Here is a 16,246-nt window from a genome sequence, read left to right as displayed (position 1 = left end):
CGTCACGCGGCCGCCGCCGCGCCCTTCCTGGCCTGCCCCCTCCCTTCCCCACGCGCACACGCACAAGCAGCGCCGGCCGCGGGCCCTCGGCCACGCCCCCTGACGGTGCCACGCCCCTGGCCCTGCCCCCGGCGCGCCTGGCGCACGCTGCCCGGCTGCGCACGTGCTGAAGCTGCCTCAGCAGCATGGCAATAATACTACTTGTATAATAATAATTTAAAAATGAAGTAATAAAAGGCAATGATATCGTATACTAAAATAATACATACATCTATTAATAATCACATGAATAACGCCATGCCCCACCTGCGTGCTGTGTGCTGTCCCCGCGGGGGTTGCACGCGGCAGTCCAGAGCCTTCGCGAGGGGTGCAGGCAGCCTCGGGGCTGCTCTTGTAAGTTCAGAAGCCTGTTTGCGAGTCTTGCCGGCTCTTTTGCCCCATTTTTAAAGGTTTTAAGGGCTTCTGGGTTGTTCTGGGGTGTTTTGCCCACCTGTCCCCATGCGTGCTGGGTGTTGCTGGGTGCCTGGCTGGGCTGGGGGTTGCAGCGGCCGCCTGGGAGCTCTGCGGTCGGTTCTGATGACTTTATGGTGAAGTCCCTCAAGAAGTTGAGATAAGCAATGCTGCGCCCCGCTGCTTGCTAATGGCTTGCACTTCGCTGCTCCGCGCATTACCTGCACGCAGTCTGGGGAGGGAACGTTACTCGTGGCCTTGGAGATTCCCGGGGACTTTTGTTTTGCTGTATTGAAAGTCTCCAGGAGTTGTGGTTTTGCTTTGTGAGTCTCAGCTACCTGAGAGCTTCTCAGAGGACTGGAATGCTCAAATACACTCCAGGGAAGATGGATTAGAGGGCAAGATACCCACAGCAGTCAGAGGCCCTGATAAACACGAACATATGTCATTCTGCAATGGATCACCTCACTATCGCTACAAAAATTTAACTCTGGCCCCTGATAAGAAGAATGGCTCTGCAGAAGATTTAAGAACACACAAAGAATTACAAAACACTGCTATCATGTTGGCAATTATTCCAGAGATAGGCAGGCTCAGGGGTTTACTCCATTTTGTAGAACAAATCTCTAAACGTTGGCTCTCCCATGTGATCGCAGACGCAGAGTTTTCAGACAAAATCATGCCTAGTTTCTTTGAAGAGGGGAAGTCATAGATGCTGCATTTCTAGAATCCGTACAACTTAATCCCAGGCACAATAAAGGGAGGAACTAAATGATTTATAGTCTTATATGAGGATTATTCGCTCAGACTGATGAATTACACTTTTTCACTTGCTGGCAAGTTCTCTAAGCAGTGTTAGCTAAGCCTCTCTACACGCTACTGACAGTTTGTAAAGCCTTGTTACTCCAGAGAAATCTGACCTCGCTGTGGATTACACGAGGAATGCAGAGAAGATTTGCCTTCAGTGCTTTTTGAACCACTTCAGCCCAGCGTCCCACAGTGTCTGTGCTCTGCTTGGAAAGCTGTAGGACAGTGGGTCCTACTCCCAGGTCTAGGAAGGACTGGGACTTAACCATCAGGTGGGACAGGAGACTCGCCTGAGTCAGGGAGGGAAAAAAGGGGCTTCATGCAAAACAGCCATTCAGAAGTTGGCGTTTTCTTCCCTCTGGCATTGCATCCACTGATTTTTGGTGAGGATGGTGGGAGATGAGAAGAAAGCTGGAGGGTTGGTGTGGTTTAATGAAGTAATTAATTCTCAAGCAAGAATAAGAGCTGGCTTGCATCTGCATTATTTATTATTAAAACTGGTGTGATTTACCCTCTTATGCCAGAAAAGCAATACCTTTACTTGTTCACACCTGGCCGGGCCCTGTCCAGCGGCTCAATGTGGATGAAGTGGTGGTAGGAATCACAAGCAAATCGGCACATCTCAGCCAGACAGCCATGACACTGAGTGTCTGTTTCTTAAACCATGTCCATCCTGTTCCTTGCAGCCACACCAGCATGTGTGATGGGGCTGCCTGGCTTTGCTGGAGGGAGGTACAACTGCAGCAAGTGCCTCGTGGGATCCCAGCAGCAAGCTGGGACCTCTGCTAAGTCTGGGCTTTGGAGCAGCCCCAGGGAGCCCTTGGCCAAAGTTCTGGTTTTGGGCAGTGGAAAATCCTTGTTCAAGGGTGAAGAAGAAGTGAGCAAGAGTGGCTCACCAGGCAGCTGAGCACCAGGACCCAGCCATCGAGGCCAACAGCCAAAACCCCACATACTTGTCCCGATAGATGAAAAATGCTGGGAACTTGGAGTGTCTGGAGTACGTGACGTGTCTCACTGCTATTTGGGAGTGAAAGATTTGGTTCCTCTGCTTCCCAGAGACTGAAGTTTCCCATGGGTCTCATACTTGTTCTCAGTGTGTAGTGCTGCAAAGGGGAAGAGACGAGGGCTGCTCTTCCGCTGTGCTAGTGCTGTTGTAGAGCATCAGGATTTATACAAACATGCAGAGGGAGGAAAGAAATCAGTAGGTCTGTTTCCCTGTGTAGCCTTATTCATGTAGGTCTTAGGCAAGAGGAAGCTGACTTTAATCCCTGGAAATCACAGGAACAGAAAGCTGTCCCACCTCCCTGTCATTCCAGGAGAATTTAAGCTTCCTCTTCCACATACCTCAATATGCCAGTAAAGAGTATTTTTCCATATCTGTGCATGTTTCCCTGTAGCTGCAGTAATGAGGAATATTCATTTCCCCCTCCATTTTGGCAAAGTAACTCTTAAAATCTCGATACAGATCTGATTTATCAGGATAATATGACAAAACCTGTTGCTGTGTGTATTTTCTGCAGAACCAGGTGATCTTGTTAATAGGTATAGCCTGAGCAACACCCTGCAGAGATGAAATACATTATCTTTTATTTACACAGCTTAGTACTCTATTGACTTACTGCTACAGCAATATACTGAATACCATCTATCATAATTTATTACTGGTCCTGGTTCTCTTCCTATTTTCTGTCTTGTCTTTCTACTGTTTTGCTTGATTTACCCCCGTGAATCATCAGTTTCCATTATAAAAAAAATCAATTACTTTGATGTACAATGGGTGGCACATACCTAGTTCCCCATTTTGCATAGTAAGTAGGCATTTTGGATGGCAGATCTTGACAATAATGAATACATAAGCTGAAAATAGCTTACTACGGACTATTAAGATTCAACCCCTTTTCCTCCTGCTCTGGGAAAAGAGGCCTGTGCCACAGGACCCTCAGTTACTGCCCCTTCTCTCTGAGCAGGGCACCCAGTGGGCAGCAACCCCCCCTTGCTTACAGACACCAAATACTGTGCTTTTACATAATCTGTTGGACTGAACTGTTTTCCACCCTTCTTGAAGCATTTCCCACCAGTTGCAGCATTCACCCCCCGCCCTGGTTTCAGGGCTGTCCGGGTTCACCAAGGCTGTGGCCAGGGTAGGGCAAATCCCAGTGTAAATGACAGTGCAAGGAGGCTAGGTCAGTTTTATTGATCTCTCCTGATTACAGCGCTGGCCCATAAAGATTAGTAAGTCCTATTGCAGAGCAGCAATAATGATGTCCCAGGTAATGGGGGAGAATCACTGCTACCCCCAGGGAGGAGCCAAGGGTAACGCTGGCAAGCACCAGTCCCACCGATGGCAGCATGCTGTTTCTGCACCTCGCTTGGGAAGGACACTCCAGCTTCGAGGTGTACTGGGTGAAAACTGCCATAACAGAGAGACCTGCAAGTGATGGAAATGGGATTCATGGGCGTGTTTGCTTGCTTGGTTCAAGCCAGAGGCAGACACTTGGGAATAAGCCTGGTCACAAGCTATGGCCTATTCTGAATGTGGCTCGAACCTGCATGTTTGCAGACAAAATTCAAACAGATCAGAAAGAACTTCTCTCATCCTCTGCACTGGGCAAACACTTCTTAAAATGGTGAAAGCTTTTTCTTATGGGATGAGAAAACAGTCTATTGCCCAGCTTTAAATGCATGCAGTATTTGTAGTCTGGATTAGCACTGAGCATTCATGCCCAATTAACCTCTTAGGGATTACGTTTAGTTTCATTGGAACACTGCCTCAGCACTGCATTTGACCAGGATAACTCAGGCAAGGAGCACATGGACCAAAGTCCTGAACTTTAGGTGACTGTGATCCTCAAATGAGGGCGTTCTGGGTTTTTTATTTATCTCTCTTTCTTGTTTCAGTTGCATACCTAACACATTTCAGTTGCTCGCTGTGGGGAAGAAGGATCAGCTCTCAGCACTGTCCTGAGTCGGCACATAAAAATATCCCCCTCCCAGAGCGCTGGCTGGGCCCTGAGCACAGAGCAGAGCAATGCAGTGGGAGCTGCCGCTGCACTGCAGCCAGCAGCCGTGTGCTGTACCAGGCTCAGCTCAGGGAGAGCATCCCCTCTCCCACCTGGCAGCTATTCCCCACCGAGGCAGCCATGCCTTAATATGAAGACATTACCATTTCCCGGCAAGCGGGTTACAGCAGGTTTTCTTGCAAGGTGCTGCCCAGCTGAGCCGCAGCGGGCAGACCAGGGATTTGAAGTGCCCAGAGCATGGACGGATGCTGTCAGGGCAGGGACACAGGCCCTACAGCTGCCAGGGGCAAGATGCAGCTCTCTGGAAACCAAGGGTAGGAGTAACTTCAGTAGGGTCCCTAGGTCTGTTCCTCAAAAGCATACTGCATCTTTCTCCCAGGGAACAGAGAGGAGCAGAGCAGCTTTTGACTTGTTCTGGCATTGTAGGTTTGCTTTTTTTTTTTTCCCATCCTGAATCTTGCTTTTATGAAGATAAAAAGTAATTCTCTTGCATTTGTGTTCACAAAGAAAATGTGACCTAAATGTAACCTACAAAGTAATAGCTCAAGGGTACTGACTGCCAAATGGATTCCATCAGGTGTTAATGCCAGAGTGGATGGGAGTTTATAAATTTGACACTTAATGTCACTATTCCCTAAAAAGAGTAAGTTTGTTATACAGGCCTTCATTCCTCCTCCAAGCTCATGTTTAACTTTTAATAATGCGTGGTGGGGAGAGAGTATGTTTGCTTTAATTTTCACGAAAGGGAAAGCAATTTTCCAAAATGTGGGAAACAAATCCTAATTTAAGCCCTCTGGGGAAGTTGCTGTAGTCTCTGGGAGAACTCCACACAGCCTTTAAGGAAGGCCAGGCTGGATCCTGAAACAAAACCTAAGTCAGACCATGATGGCAGCCGAAGAAGGAGCAACCTATATTCCTGAGTTGCGGAGATGAAAAAGACCTATGATTTATTCTGAAAATACAAAGGACCAGATTCACTTCTGATGTGAGTCTAATAAGGTCAAAGGATCTATACCAGTGAGGAACGTACCCTGCCAACTACTGAATGCAGCTTCTGAGCTATAAGCTTAACTCTATGTATAATTATTTGCAGGGTGCATAATAAATGAAGGCTGCCAGGCTTGACAGGACTAATGTTAGTGCTACCAGCTGTGTTTTGGCTTGTGGGCTCACAGTGGAAGGTAATTCTGTCTCTTTACTTGGCCTGTTTGCCCCTTACATGTGAGCCGCTGTCTGCTTGTGTTCAAAGGAACTCCACTTCTCAGACAAGTCCTTACATTTCCTGCGATGGTTACTTGTAGGTAGATTTGTGCATGATTTTATTTAACTCCCTCTCCAAAAGCTTAGCACTTGCGTTCATAACCACACAATCAATCCTGTAGTCCCTTGCTTCATGATGCAAAACCAGGCTTCCCTTCATCCATGAGCAGCAGTATCCCTGAGAGGAGATGTCTGAAACCATAGTTACCAGCTCCTACCTGAATAACGACTCTTGAAAAATTCCCAAACCAAGGGTATGTTCTTGCCCACACCAACTGCAAGAAGAAGCTGCGAGTCTCCTAAAATCCTTGAAATTAATTGTAGGATTTTCTGTAAGCCATCTAGCTTCACAGTCACTATCTGTCCCAGACATGGAGAATGGCTCCTTGCAAATGCTTCACAGGGCCAAGAATCTTACATCCTGTAAATTCTGCTGTTATCTTCACCTTGACTTAGTACTGCACGTGCCTTTCCAAGGCCATGTGCCTCCTTGCTTGTCTGCAGGGCGATAGCACCAGCTTTGGGATGTGTTTTGTTCAATTTCTCCCTTCTTAGAAAGTGTCCCAGCTGCAGGAGGAGTGCCTTCTGATCTTACTCTCAAGCAGTCAGTCTATGGATAACTTGGAGAAGAGCCAGGACTTTGTCTTTTCCTGGAAACGTAGCTGCAGGAAGAATGAATCACCAGGTTGAACCTGTATAACCAACTGAAAACAAAAGCTCAGACTTCTGTGTCTCACTGTTGCAAATAATGGGGGGAAAAATAGGCATCCTGTTTTGAAATCCACTATCAGCTGACAGGACAAAAATATTGCACGCGTGATTGTCTTTTGAAGCTGACAAGTAACATAAGACTATGGCCATTTAAGGGAAAAAGCCTGAAGCAAAACAGTAGTTAGGGAAATAGAAAATTCCAATGGTTTTGGGGAAAAAAGTAACCACTGAGGTTTGTTCAGAATGCACAAGGTGGATTTTTAGCAGCCCTAAATTTTCACACTTCTGTAAATCTTCTGTATTACCCTTGGCTAGTGGTGAATACATGCAAACCAGAGCTGGGAGCCTGGGCTTCATAGCATACGGACAGACTGCAGTGCTGGTGTCATTGATTAAATCCGTCCTTTTGTCTCTGCAGCAATCTAAGATGTCATTACAGGCAATGCAGAGGCTTCTTGGCTAGCGTGCGAGCATCTGGATCACCGCAGGGATACCAACAGCACAAACATATGGGAGTTAACGTTTCTTTACCTTAGCTTCTCTTTTCTGATCCTACCTTCATTTTTCCTTAAGGTAAAATAAAACTAGCTTCCCAATTATCAAAGGCTAAGGTAGAGTTAATGGAGACTTAGTACCTGAGAAGAGAATTCAAGATGTGCTGAAGCCAAGAAAGACGGAGGCCTGCAAAGCTGTGCTTTGTGTGCTCGTGGGCAGAGAGCTGGCAGAACTACTATTCCGATGTACCAAGTGTTAGAAGCAGCTGGTACTGCAGGTCATGGACACAAATTCCCTATGAGGAAAAGGAAAATGCTTTCCAATATTTTAACAGAAACATTAACATGGATGCATGACTTCATTCAGAAAAGTCAAATTGGATGTGTAAGCCCTGCAGTAAGTTTGTTTAGTGCAAACTTCTAAAGGTTTAATTCCAACCCTGGACCACTAAAGCCTGGAAGGAGGCTCTGAGGAGCACTTACTATTGGCTTTAAGGTATCTGAAACTGCTTAGACTTGACTCTTGCGTCTTCTTCATTGTCTTCTAAGGAGTGGAGAAGAGAAACACTGTCAATACCATTACAAATAACACTAAACCCCCCACATTTTTCGTAAACTTGGATTCTGCTTGGTTTTAAAAGGTAACCTTTGCACTGAGGCACATGCTCTTGCATCTGTATGGATGCTATAGCCTTTGTCTGCCTGCCCATATAATTGTTTTTAAATTTTTTAAAATTAGTTGTTAACTAGTTTTAAATTAATACAACGCATTGCTTGCAGTGTAACTTCCTCTCCAATTATGTAAACCTGCACCTATAGAGCACATCAGAAATTTGGCCACCTAACATTAAGCCCCTAGATCCATACTCAGACTCCATAAAAGGGTGTTTTTTCCAGCATTTTACCCCACCCTAGTATCCCATGTGCCAGACACATGTGTTACCCTGGCCTACAACCATCAACCAGCTGCAGTGACTACAGAAGCTGCTGGCAGAAGAAATCACAGCACTGCACCATGATTTCCCTACCACAGCCCCACGCTCACCAGAGCACTGCTGGAGCAGCCCTTCCTGGTATCCACCCGTGTGCAGACCCATGCCCGCTCATGCATCAGTCATGCTTCGGTGGTTGAGGGACTCTCCTGTCACAAGACCCGACACGTGGCATCTCATGGCCTGGAAGTCTATTGACTGGAGATGTGGGTAAGGTCTGTGAACATCTGAAAGTGCAGTGTTAAGAGGAGGAGGTTTCCAGCAAATGAAGTGCAGCTGGAACTGCAGTGGTTGCTTGAGAAGAGGAGCTTACTCATTTTGCTTTTTGTTCCTTAATTAAAACTTCAGAATAATGTCAGCTTTCAGACTTGCAAGGTCTTTGAGAGATCAGTCACATAATTCCATGAAAAGCTAAGTGATCTTTCTGTAACAAGACATTTTAATAAATGTGGTGATTATGTATGACAGTTTATCGAGATGTGAGGTTGAAGGCGTGAATGTAATGTTACTGACGGGAACTATTCCCTCTTCAGCGGCTCCAGAAACTTCCTGCGTTTCAGCTCAAGCACTTATGAAATTACACATCTTCATATTTTTTTATCATTACTTCCATTGTTTAATGTAACTCTGTGTCTAAAGGAAATGACATGCTAGATCAGACCATACATTTATTTCAATATTGAATATTTTTTGCAAGGATCTTGCTGAAGCAGCAAGTTATAAGGTCTACCGATAATCTGTCAGTTTCTGCAGAAACTTAGGTTTTTAATTCATCCCGTTGGATTCAAAGATGATCCAGATCAGTTCAAGCTGAGGCTGTCTTGATTCTGCAACTGCAAGTTGTCATCAGCCAAATTAATCTCTGGTTTATTCCCTTTGTATTTAACAGCAGGTGATTCACTGCCCCATCTATCTCACTGGTGTGGAGAATCTGGAAGCTACTGCTGAAGATGAAAATGTAAAAACTGTTAAATCATTTCACTGCTAGTCATTTGAATGGCCACTTACGGTGATACTTAAGGAGAAAGACTGCTTTCTTTTCCAGGTTTTCCACTAAGCTTTGTGTTAGCTTGGGTTCATTTAGTTGATGAAAGCTCTTAGCAAAATAGATATTTGTCCAAACTTTACTTTAAAAACAGGTTCTGTATTTCAGCGGAATGACAACCAGAAGTAGCTGCTATTTATTTAGAGAGGAAAGGATTAAACGTGTACAACCAGAAGTTTCTGCACAAATGTAGAACAGAACCATTTGGAATAAGGCGTTGCTGTCAGAGGGTTATCAACAACACAGGTTTCTAGATAGTTTAAAAAAAAAATCAGATAGTTTCTATTTATACCTGCCTTTGCCTTGGTAACCAGAGACTGCGTGAGGGATGCAGTATTTTCCCCACATCATGGGTGGCTTCAAAATCCATGCACCGCCATGCGGTACATGCAGTGTCTGCAGAGCTATCACAAGAATTGTCACATTCATTTCTAAGAGAGGATTTTAAATATTAAGCAGGAAAGAGAAGATTTCAAAAAGGGAGGTATATTAGTATAGCTTCAAAATAATTTGTACTCATTTCTGTCTCATCTACTTGATTCTTTGATCTTCTATTACAAGGACCATTACTCTTAAACACTTTTTCTTAATTACCCAACAAAGCTTATCTGCATCTGAGGTAGCAGAATTTACTTATAATTGGACACATTATGCCTGCTCTATCAAGTAGCTGAATGAGATAAGAATGGACTTGGTGTTTCTTTATACTTTAAGTCATTCTTGCTTACCTTAAAATCAGCTATTTCCTACTTTGCAAGTTTATCTGCAGCTTAGGTGTCCTTATAGCCTTCTGCAGTGTTTAAAAGCTGAACCAGGCTATGTTGTTGCAGCTTTACTGTTGTGCTAAGCTCTAGCCCTGCTGGGAGAAAAAGCATTTCAGATCTGGGCAACTGTTTTAGCCATCATTATTTGTTGTTGTGTTTTCCTTATCCTTTTACTGTCAGGAAGGGTGAAAGAAACCAAGTCTCTTTCTCTGTCACTATAATACCTGGGTACTGTATCTTCTTAGAAAATGGATGTGAAAAGGGGAAAAGCGGGTAAATATAGGCATAGAATGAATATGGGGAATCAGGGCCCTTACTGAACTTCTAGTGGACTTGCTTCCCTTTTAATAGCTTTAATCCAGTTATGATCTGAAAAGTAATTTCTGATCTCCTGTCTAAGGCTCATGGAAAGCAGTGCCACAGTAACATTAGCAGGGAAGAAGGGAAAACAGTCCTGGGAAGCAGGGCAGGATTGGTAGAGAACCTGCTGGGCTCCAAAGATATTCAGGGATATCTGACTTACAAAAACATGTTCTTGGGATAAAAGCACTCACTGCAGTATCATCTTTGGGAACAAATGTATAAATTTTCACATACAGCCTTTTTTCACTCTAGTTGCTATTCAGCCAGACCCTTGGTCTTACGAAATACTGCAGGGGAAGAAAAATGATCTAGGGGGGAAAAAAGGAGGCAGTTGGGAGCACTGGAGCCCTGCCACACTCCTCCACATCTCGGTTGGAGATCCCAGGGCTGGCATGTGGTGCAGGAGGTGGAGGCAAAAGCTTTGTGCCATTTGGGAGTTTCCCTCCATTTGCCTCCATTTGTTTAGGCACAGCATAAGTGATTCAAAAACTCATCCAAGCAGAGTTCTCATTTCAAGTGTAATCACTCTCATTGCTTTTCCCACACTGCCTATATAAATAATTTAAAAAATAATCGAGATAATAGCACAAGCAGTTTCAAACTCTCAAAAGCAGTAGTGGCAAGGGACCAGCACTTTAGGACATAAAACCACATTAAGCTGAATCATCGCACCCGCTCTGGCATGTTTATAAGGAGAAGTCTAAGTTGCCGTAAGACGTGTATGAACTGGTTTGGGGCAAGTAAAATTCTGGTTTCCATTCCCCTACAGTAGAACCCTAAAAACAAGCTTTAGTTCCTGCTACCCCTGTGCAGCCTGTAACGCTCCTCCACAAAGACTTTCATGAATCTTGAGCCACTCTGTTGAAATGAACAGCTTTTAGAGTAACCACATTTGCTTTTGTCTGCCAGTCAGATTTGCTGCTCCCTGTGGGAAAGAGTGGGGATGTTTTCTGGAGCTCGTTATGCTCCCCAACTTTGAGGGCTGGCCTTGCCCTGTCAGTGGTGACACTGGGAGCTGCCGAGCCACATGGCCACTGGAGATGGATGCTGCTCCCCTGCCCTGCTCCCCCACATACAGCCCTTTGTCCGTGAGGCCTGGCTCCTCTTGGGCTGAGGAGCACAGCTGGAGGTCCTGCACCTTTTTGCAGAGTATCTGCAGCATTGTCTCCAGGCAGCCAGAGCGCAAGTGCTGCCAGGACGCTTCTCTGGCCCTCCCGTGGCCTTTAGCAGTCTTTGGAGAAAGTTCAACTAACTGGAGATGGAGACACACAAAGGAGAGGAGCACTGTGTTGTTTTGCCAAACAAGAGATTAAACGGAGCCAAAGGTAAAGAGAAGCCCATGCACAAACAATGCTGCAGGAGCATTCCCGCCACACCACCAGCGAAGAGCAACTGTGACTTTACTGCCCTGGTCAATGCTCTGACCGGGATGCACTGAGATGCACAAGAACTGTCGTGTTTCTGCAGCGGTTACCCAGTCATTGAGGCACCGCTTCCAGGCTGGTGGTGAGCACTTGCAGAGACAATGTTCACCGTGCCAGCAATGGAGGATGAGGCCGGTGGGCTGCACAAACACCTTTTCTTTGCAGTGACTTCCAAAAACCCCTGAAACAAACGCCAGGAGCCAGGAACCACAGAGAGGCTGCGGGGACAGCAGACAATGTCCCACAGGGCGTTTGCACCTCGTGGCACACAGGTCTCAAAATAAAGGAAGCCCCGGGCCCAGCCTCCGGCAAGAAGCGGCGCGAGGCTTTCCCCCTCCGGGGTGCCCCGAGGTCCTGCCAGGGACGGGCAGAGGCACAGCCGTTACCGGCCAGCGGCCTCCCCGTGCCGCACACCGCGCTGCCAAGCCCGTGATAGCCGGCACCAGCCCCGGGCCGCCGGCATGGCCCCGCCGACCGCCGCCGCTTGCCTCCTGCCCTGCCCCCGCCGCCTCCCGCCGTGGCTGAGGGGCAGGAGCGCGCCGGAGACCTTCCAGCCCCCGCCTCGCCCCTCTTTACCCGGGGCTCGATCGCCCGCCCGGCTCGCCGGGAGAGGCCGCTGGGCGCCGCCGGCTCCACCGCCGTTCCCCAACCGGGCGGCGGCGCGGAGGCCGCACCCGCCCCAGGCCGCGGCGCTGGGGGCCGGGCCGGGAGCTCCGCGGCGGCCCCGGGCCTGCGGCGTGTGAGTAGCGGCCGGGCCGGGCGGCGAGGGGCCGGGCCCGGGCGAGAGCCGGGCCTTTCCCCGCGGCGGCCCCGGGCCTTCCCCTGCCCTCGGCCCGGCCTGGGGCGGCGGCGCGGGACGGGCCGAGGGGGAGCGAGGCGCCGGGCGGGCGCGGAGGCGGCGGGAGCGGTGAGCCGCGGGGCCGGGGGCTGCGCCCGGCGGCCGGCCGCCGGCGGGATGGCCTTGGTGCCCTACGAGGAAGGAGCCGGCTGGGGAGCGCGGCAGCTGCACAGCCCTGCGGCCACGTACCGCTTCGCCAGCCGCACCATCCGCCTGCGGCAGGACTGGCGGCGGCTCGGGGTGGCGGCGGTGGTCTGGGACGCGGTAGGTGCTCACACCGGGTGGAATATTTCCGTTCTTGATGGCTTCCTGGAGCGCTTGCCCTAGCTCTCCGAATCACCTTAGAAAACTATTTAAAATATTTTTTCCTGTAAAAAGATTTTCCTTTTTTTTTTTTTTTTTACAAAAAGAAAACGTTAAACCCTACTTTAACTTTTTTTCCCCCCCTCATAATTATGAGATCCTGGAGGACTGCAGGGGAAGCGGGCCGCATTTTGGCACCTTGCGCAGCCAGTGCCAAAATACAGGAAATACCCCGAATAACTCACAGAACTCTCACCCATTTCTTAACAGTGGCTGCTGATGTTTGCTTAACGCCCTTCAGAGTACAGCATGGATCCTGCTGCTTGTAGCGTCAGGAAGGACTGCTGATAGACTTTATCTTGGGGATAAGAACCATCCAAAACAGAAGGGTTTGTGGCAGGCCCAAGGCTGCAGGGCAATCGGTCAAAGTACTGCTGTAAGAATCCCAGGGCTTTCCATCAGTCAGGTCTCTGTTTGGGAGGGAAACACACAAATTGCACTTTTACCTCTAGCTTGAAAGAACAAGCATAGCAGTTTTAGCAAACTCCTTGAGCTGGTGCGCAGGGCTGTTGGCCTTTCCTGACATCGGCTTTGACAGAACTTGCTACGGAGAGTGCACCTTGCCGAGGTCTCTGTAAAATGCAAGATACATTATTAGATACAAACAGATGGAAGTGTTAATACTTCACTTTCCCTGTGTCCTTCCTGATGACATGCCAGTGTTGGGCAGAAACCTTTTGAAATACCACACAAGATACTATGCAACCTTATACTGGACTTTTGCAATACTGTGTTCATTCACCAGTGTTTGACACCCTCCACCTTTTCCTTTCCAAATGCAATTCTTTCTGCCTCCTGCTATGGGGATTCATGAAGCAGTGTTGCCACATCTGAGTTGCAGCCTCTGTGGATCTTTTTTCCTTTTGCCTGTCCTCTATAAAACTCATAAAAAGACCACACATGCATACAGGAGGTACAGAAGGGCTGAATGAAGACTTGCTGCAGACCTGAAGTGTCCGACCCTTCCCATAACCTTCTCTCTCAGTGTAAATCAGCCAGTGTTCAGTATGACTGAAATGAGCCCTGTGCTTAATTGCCCTTGTCTCTTGGTTTAGGCTGTTGTCTTGTGTGCTTATCTGGAGATGGGAAGCACTGATCTCAGGGATCGGTCTGTGATTGAGCTGGGAGCCGGAACTGGATTGCTGGGAATAGTGGCCACGTTATTAGGTAAGCGCTTTTTTTTGTTTGTTTAAAGCAATTTACAACTGTAGTAAAATTGGCACTTTTACATCTACATGCCTGGTATAGAAGTTAACACCAAAGCTACATATGTGAACTGTGATGCTTCCTGTCTGAGTCATCTTCCTTTCTTGTTAGACTTCAGAGCCCACTGCGTTATTTATTGTAGCGATGGTGCCACTGCAGTTTACTTTATGGTGGGACCCTGTTAAGGCTGATGCCTGTTACCATGGTACTCAGCTCAGCAGCATTCAGTTCTGCAGCTATTCTCCCCCAGGGAGCAAGTGCTGTGCTTGCCATCTTCCACTTGTCCTCGTATGCAGCACAGATAAAGCTACAGACTGAAACCACTCTCTGAGCTTGCGTAAGCCTTGTTAGCCTGTCTTACAGACAGGGAGACCAAGGTCTGGAGAAATGAAGTCATTTGCCTGTGATGTCTCTGTGGCTGAGGTGGGGACGGGGTACTATGTTAAGTTTGTGCTAACTGTCCCAGGTTAACTTTGTAATTCATTCAAAGCTCTAGTGGCTGTGGAAGGTGCCTATTGAAATAATAAAACCAAAACAGTTTGACAAAATACAATCATGCCATTCAAAATCACACAGGCATAACTTCTGTCTGACCTGTGAAAGAAGCTCTCTAGCTGCCTCTCTCCTACTGAACAAATACAGAATTGGAGCAGGTTAATTTTAACAATCCCTGTAATTTACTCTGTTGTCACCTATGGAAAGGCAGAAAGTAAGTCCTCTACTTTCATGTAGTAAGAAAAAGCTCCAGAAAACACTTTTGGTTCCCTACCCAACTTAATCTTCATGTGGAGTAAACTTTATATTGTTAAGTGACTGACGAAAGGTAGGATGTGTGTAGATAGTGGGGGTTTTGCTTGTTTTGTTCTTTTTTGTTTGTTTGTTTTTAATCAGGCAGCTCAGGGAAGTTGTTAATGTTTAACAGGAACTAAGGAGCCTGCTTGACTTAGAGCATTGTATTCCAAATGCTGTATTTATGGACATTGACTGTTTGTCTGAGACATATATTCCTGTACTGCTTAGGGGCTCGTGTTACCATCACAGACAGGGCGGCAGCGCTGGAGTTCCTGGAGTCAAACGTACAGGCTAACCTACCTTCTGAACTACGTCCCAGAGCTGTGGTGAAGGAACTGACTTGGGGAAAAGACCTGGGTAACTTCCCTCCAGGCGCATTTGACTTCATCCTGGGTGCAGACATCGTTTATCTGGAAGAAACTTTTGCAGAACTGCTTCAGACGCTGGACCACCTGTGCTCAGAGCAAACTGTCATTCTTCTTTCCTGTCGCATCCGCTATGAACGGGATCACAAATTCTTGAAGATGCTGAGAGGCCGTTTCTCTGTATATGAGGTCCACTATGATTCCAGTAAGGATGTTCATATCTACAAAGCACAGAGGGGTAGTCGCAAGGATGACTTTTGACTCTGTGCTTTGTTAGTAAACCACTGATGCTGTTCAATCCTCCCCTTGTTTCTACTCAATACACTTGTTCCTAAGCATATAATTGCAGTTGTGTTATTTCACTGGCTTCTTGTTCTGATGGTCTTGTCGGATCACTTGGTCTGATACAGCAAGGACTGTACTTCTGTTCTGCGTATTAAACCTCTGCTTCATTTCTCAGTAGAGTTGTGTAGGATCTTCCACTGACTTATTATCAAATGTAATTTTTGAGACTGATTTAAGTTGCAGAAATCTCCAGGCATCAAAAATGTCATCAAAAGACCTGTTGGTTAAAATCAAACCTTTCTGTGGGGAACTTAGAAATAGATTAGAGTGGGGTTTTTTCCCCCTTATCACTTCCTTAACTCTAGAAAAGTAAAAGTGGGTGAAATATAAACTAAGACTCCAGCTCTAAATGCTTTAACTCCTCAGGCCTTCTCCATCTTAAAAGTTGTGGTGAAAGAAGCCACTTAAAGGGCAAAGCCAACAAAAGCAGCTGGTATAAAGTTGTTGTATTGCTGTCACTGCTGAATTGAAGAGGCATAGGGAAACAATAAGATCTGTGTGTGTGGGTCAGTTGGGAATCAATATTGCAGAGTAAGCTCAACTTAGAAATCAGTGGTGTTTTTACCTGACTTGCAAGCATGGAGGCTATACCTGCAATACCGAAGCAGTCGTGGTTCTTGGGTTGTCCCTAACAAGGTAACTTTTCCTCGCACAGATCAAGGCTTCTTGGACCAGATACACATCCACATGTGCCAGCAGAGAAAATGAAACAAGGAGACTCAAAGTGTTCTTTAAATATCAAATCAGTCCTTGACTCTCAAAGTACTGCTAAATAAATTTCTACTTACTGCCTTTGTTTGTGGCTCACTCTGTCTCTGAGAGCCGTTATGTAGAGGAAAGGGTGCTGCTATAAAGGCTTTGTAGCTGGGGGAGTATTTATTCTTGTATTACTTGGGACCTTGGGCCAGTGTCTAGATTTCAGTGTGCTTTCTGTGCACAGTGGTGGTTAAATGCTACCTTGAGACTGTAAAAACATCTCTGTGTGTTTATCCCACAAGATTCTATGT

General features: G+C 46.8%; 1 protein-coding gene and 1 long non-coding RNA gene across 4 annotated transcripts; one reads left to right on the top strand and one right to left on the bottom strand.

Annotated features, from left to right (window-relative positions):
- Positions 1 to 5,343: 5,343 nt before the first annotated feature.
- LOC141925348 (uncharacterized) lies at positions 5,344 to 11,975 on the bottom strand. Its single transcript, XR_012623838.1, has 4 exons — positions 11,907 to 11,975; positions 7,226 to 7,286; positions 6,884 to 7,038; positions 5,344 to 6,199 (listed from the first exon to the last, which is right to left on the bottom strand). It is a non-coding gene; the product is annotated as an uncharacterized LOC141925348 (long non-coding RNA).
- Positions 11,806 to 16,032, top strand: METTL21A (methyltransferase 21A, HSPA lysine). 3 transcript variants are annotated; one of them, XM_074829384.1, is made up of 3 exons: positions 11,806 to 12,069; positions 13,587 to 13,698; positions 14,758 to 16,032. In XM_074829384.1, the coding sequence occupies exons 2-3, from the start codon at positions 13,614 to 13,616 to the stop codon at positions 15,153 to 15,155; spliced, it is 483 nt and encodes a 160-aa protein (XP_074685485.1). In that variant the 5' UTR covers positions 11,806 to 12,069; positions 13,587 to 13,613; the 3' UTR covers positions 15,156 to 16,032. The 3 variants fall into 3 exon arrangements, with proteins under 3 accessions (XP_074685485.1, XP_074685486.1, XP_074685484.1); XM_074829385.1 differs by lacking the exon at positions 11,806 to 12,069 and adding an exon at positions 12,080 to 12,432 and having other exon boundaries at positions 13,587 to 13,690; positions 14,671 to 15,077; XM_074829383.1 differs by lacking the exon at positions 11,806 to 12,069 and adding an exon at positions 12,106 to 12,432.
- Positions 16,033 to 16,246: the final 214 nt, after the last annotated feature.

The sequence above is a fragment of the Strix aluco genome, chromosome 6 (assembly GCF_031877795.1).
Source record: "Strix aluco isolate bStrAlu1 chromosome 6, bStrAlu1.hap1, whole genome shotgun sequence".
In the NCBI taxonomy this organism is placed as follows: Eukaryota; Metazoa; Chordata; class Aves; order Strigiformes; family Strigidae; genus Strix; species Strix aluco.
The sequence above is the reverse complement of the archived record's forward strand: the minus strand, read 5'-3'. Positions and strand labels throughout refer to the sequence as shown.